Here is a 3,916-nt window from a genome sequence, read left to right on the forward strand (position 1 = left end):
CTTCTTTTCCAAGGGAAAGTTCTTCTCCTTAGATGCACATCTTTTTCTTTCTTTCAAGGGCATGGTGAAGGCAGAGTAAAAGGAAAATATACTAAACATTATCATTAATTTCATAAAATAGAAGACGGACTTGTTATTTTGGCAGGTGATACAAGTGAACAGTGGATAAGACTGACAGGGTACAAGATGGAATTTTCAAGGTGCTTAACTCCCTAAAACCCTGAGCTTCCATTGAAAAAAAATCAACAGGGTTGCATCACTTAACTCCTTGTATGTTCCTTTGAAAGATTCTTCCAAAAAAGCTTTGGCTTAGGGTTCATCACTGTTATACAACAGGGACAACTGGGGAAAGGGGGAAGGCTGATCAATGATTTAGGCTTTGGGCAATGTTACAAACACAAATATAAATGTACTGAAAAGACTAAGACTCCATCCTTCTCATCCTCATTTTTAGAGGAATGTAACATTAGTGATGAGAAGAAAACTTAATATGTTTCATCCTGCTTTTTAACAAAGCTTGGAATATCTAAATCTCTAGGTCTCTTAGAAATCAGGGATACTATTTTTGACCCAGCTTCCTAACTGCACCTTATAAATTGCAAGTTCAACTGGTTTCTCACAGTGCTGATTAACATGAATCTGGGTGACATTAGAAAGTTCTTTAGGTTCAATTAATATGGTACTTTCTTCCACTGTTTAAAAATAAACCTCTAAAGTACAATAGTTTTTTAGTTGTTTTTTTGTTTGTTTGTTTTTTTAAGGAAAGAATGGTCTGTGCTGCAGTGAAACTAAAACATAGCTACCGTATTTCCAGATTTTTTTAAAAAGGAACTGGATTGAGTATCAGTATTGGCAAAAAGCCTAGAAGTAACAGACATTTAGTTCCATTTATCTAAATTTATTACTTAACTTGTCTCAGGAAAAAATAAAGAAATAATTGGCAGTCAATTTTTATCTGTGGATTTAAAAGTGTAGCAATACCTTTAAAAAAGTTATCTGTTTTTGAAAAAATGCTCAGTTGCTGCTGTAACATCAAACCAGATTCACTATGAAATACTGAGCTAAAATACCTTGAAATTAAGGGCACACTGAACTATTTGGGGATCAAACAGTACAAAGAATACCACATCTTATAAAATGTAGTGACTAACAAATTCCACAGGACACAATTAAATCCACAGATTCTTTTAGAAAATGTCTGGCAAAACATGAACGGTGATCCGTGCTGTAAAGTTTCTCTACCAGGTTTAAGCCATTTAAGTGTCCAGCCAGGAAGACTGCTTATTGCACTGTGCAGTTTTGGGGAAATGTTCTCATACAGGGTTAATGTATATATGAACACACAGCAAGTGCTTTCTTTATAACGCAGCTCTCAGCATTCCCATTTCAAACATTAATTTTGTAGAACTTAAGGCCAACACACTTCTCTTTTTACAAGCTTGATATTACTTTTATAAAGATTGCAGGGATCAGATTATCCCAAAAATCCCAAATCATGAGAGAAGATACATTATCTGCAGGTGCAATGATTACTTTGCTTTTTTGCTAGAGTGAAAGTGCTTAACAGTCCATACCAGCTGACTAAAGAGGAATTACAGCTGTGCAAGTCAGCAGTGAATTACGCTGTTGCAAACTTCAGAAATCAAAATTTTGTTCTTAGCAGCATCCTACCTCTTCCTTATTATTTTTTAAAATGAAGATCAATGAAAGGGGCTTTGTGATTTTACTCTAAAATATACTTTATTGGGAAATAAAGTAAGTACAATGTACTAAGACTAAACAGCATACCTTCGATTTTTCCCCCAAGGGGAGCATAATTCTTTCTGTAAATTACAGTTTAGAATTAAAACATTAATTCTAATTTTATAGTGACTAGTAAATTACATTTACATTTCAGTGTAAAATAAAAAGCTGTAGCATGTACTACAAAAGCATATGTGATTTAACCCTGAGAATTTCTTCAGGCTCTGCAAAAATACCCCCAGATAACTGTATTTTTTATTTCTGTAGCCTGATAAAAGCCTCATGGCCAAAATATGATCTCATATTCCATTTTATATCCTAGTTGGAATTCACTGTTTTATAAACAGTCAACAGACTGACTCGGTTCCAAATTGGTGTTTTCTACAGTTGCAGACAAGAGTACATTCTAGGAGTTGATACACATCTATAATGTTGAAGACTGTACCAATCAAAAAAACTACTAATATTAAATCTTTCTTTTAAATGTATTACAAATGCAATGCTGGTGTTATTAACATAACTTTTAAGATGGCATATATAATAACTTATATAATTATACTGAGTTTCATTATCAGAAGTCTCCTAGAATGAGCTCTTATTTTTTGATTCAGGATGTTTTCTTAGACACCAAAACTGGCATCACTGTTCATGTTGGCCAGAAAATTATAACCTTAATATCATAATAGAATAAAATGGAATCCTTACCAGCAGCAACGACAGCTGGAGGAGGCGAACCTGCCTCACCACCACTTGTTTGGCTCATGGATGCTACAGTTGTTTCTCTAGAGGGTGGTAACTGCAGCTCCTTTGGGAGAAGGTCATAGACAGATTCTGTTGGAGGTAGAGAGAAAACTATGTAATACACACTTCGGCATTTACAAATTGTGACACCTGGATCACATTTAATATTTTAGCCTAGAAATGTGGGCCACACATGCAATATCTCAAGAATCTCTACAATGCTGTATTCTCAGAATTCTTGAAACATGCTAGGGATTGGAATAGCATTTATTTAAAAAGACTGAAGTAGAAGTGTCCACAATAGAGCAATTTTTTATTTTCTATTTCAAAGCATAATGGATCCATATGAGAACCTGCAAGGCAGCAGCAATCATCTGGAACAATGCAGAAGACAAAACCCAGAATAAGACATGACAGAAGTGACAAGAAACCTGTAGTCCGGAGTCAGGTTGTAGAACAAACTTCCAGAGTAGAGTAGCACAATCAAGTGTGATCAACTTTAGGCAAGGCTATAAAGATTTCTTATTAAATAACTTTCCCACCATAATCAGAATGACATTCACAATGAATCACTGCTTTTCACACATCCCCAGAAAAAAAGAGGCCTATTCCAAACAAAGATTTCTATAAACTGAAAAGGTAGAAGAGAGCCAGAGACAGCAGAGTCCACTACAGGCAACACTATTCCCAGTCTATTGAGTGTGGAATACCTTCAGACTTCACAGTAATGTGTAGCAGTACAACACCTTAAGTTATTATTTTGAATTAATTTATTGTGTATATAAGCAGCCATAATAATTAAGACACAGCACAAAGAACAACAAGGGCAAGAACACAAAATGTTACTCCTAACAACATATTCACCTAGCTTTTCCACATGTCTGTTGATGGCTCAGAAGCTATTAACTGCAATTAAATTACTATTTAAATACAGCCCTGAATTGCCCATATAGTCAACAAAAGAATTTGCCATCAAATTAATTTACAGTATGTTTTACTAGCACATAACATGAAGACCAAAACATGACTATTACAAAATTAGTGCACAAGTACACAGCCAGCTCTTCCAAAGTAATGCAGAAATGTTATAGCTGTTTCCAGCACCTGAAGCTTGCAAATGGAGTACGCATGCAAATAGAGTTGCAAATATAGGTGCGTACCAAAGGCTTATGAAAACTCTGCTTTCACATGTATCTGGATATCTACCTGGCCATGCCAGCTGTGCACGTATTATTAAAAGTTTGTCCAGTAACAAAGAACAGGTTGTCCAACAAAAAAGTAAGCTAGATTTGCATGGAATTCCTTTTGTAAAAGGAACTTTCTGGAACTGTACTCAGGCAGGCAATGCAATGCAAGTAAAAGCTTAATACAGATTTAGTACTGGAATGAAGAAGCTGTACACTTAAGACAAAACAAATACTAAATAATTATA

At 35.0% G+C, this 3,916-nt stretch overlaps 1 protein-coding gene across 3 annotated transcripts in view; it reads right to left on the minus strand.

The window, feature by feature from the left end:
* Positions 1-2,587, minus strand: part of NFAT5 (nuclear factor of activated T-cells 5) — an 80,927-nt gene extending 78,340 nt beyond the window's left edge. Inside the window, exon 1 of one of the 3 annotated variants that reach the window (XM_019505351.1) lies at positions 2,449-2,587. In XM_019505351.1, the coding sequence (XP_019360896.1) occupies positions 2,449-2,506 (58 nt within the window). In that variant the 5' untranslated portion in view covers positions 2,507-2,587. The remainder of the gene's footprint in view (positions 1-2,448) is intronic. The other 2 variants (XM_019505349.1, XM_019505350.1) reach the window with 2 other exon arrangements.
* Positions 2,588-3,916: the final 1,329 nt, after the last annotated feature.

Source organism: Gavialis gangeticus, unplaced genomic scaffold (genome assembly GCF_001723915.1).
Source record: "Gavialis gangeticus isolate Ggan-Ray unplaced genomic scaffold, GavGan_comp1, whole genome shotgun sequence".
Taxonomy (NCBI): domain Eukaryota; kingdom Metazoa; phylum Chordata; order Crocodylia; family Gavialidae; genus Gavialis; species Gavialis gangeticus.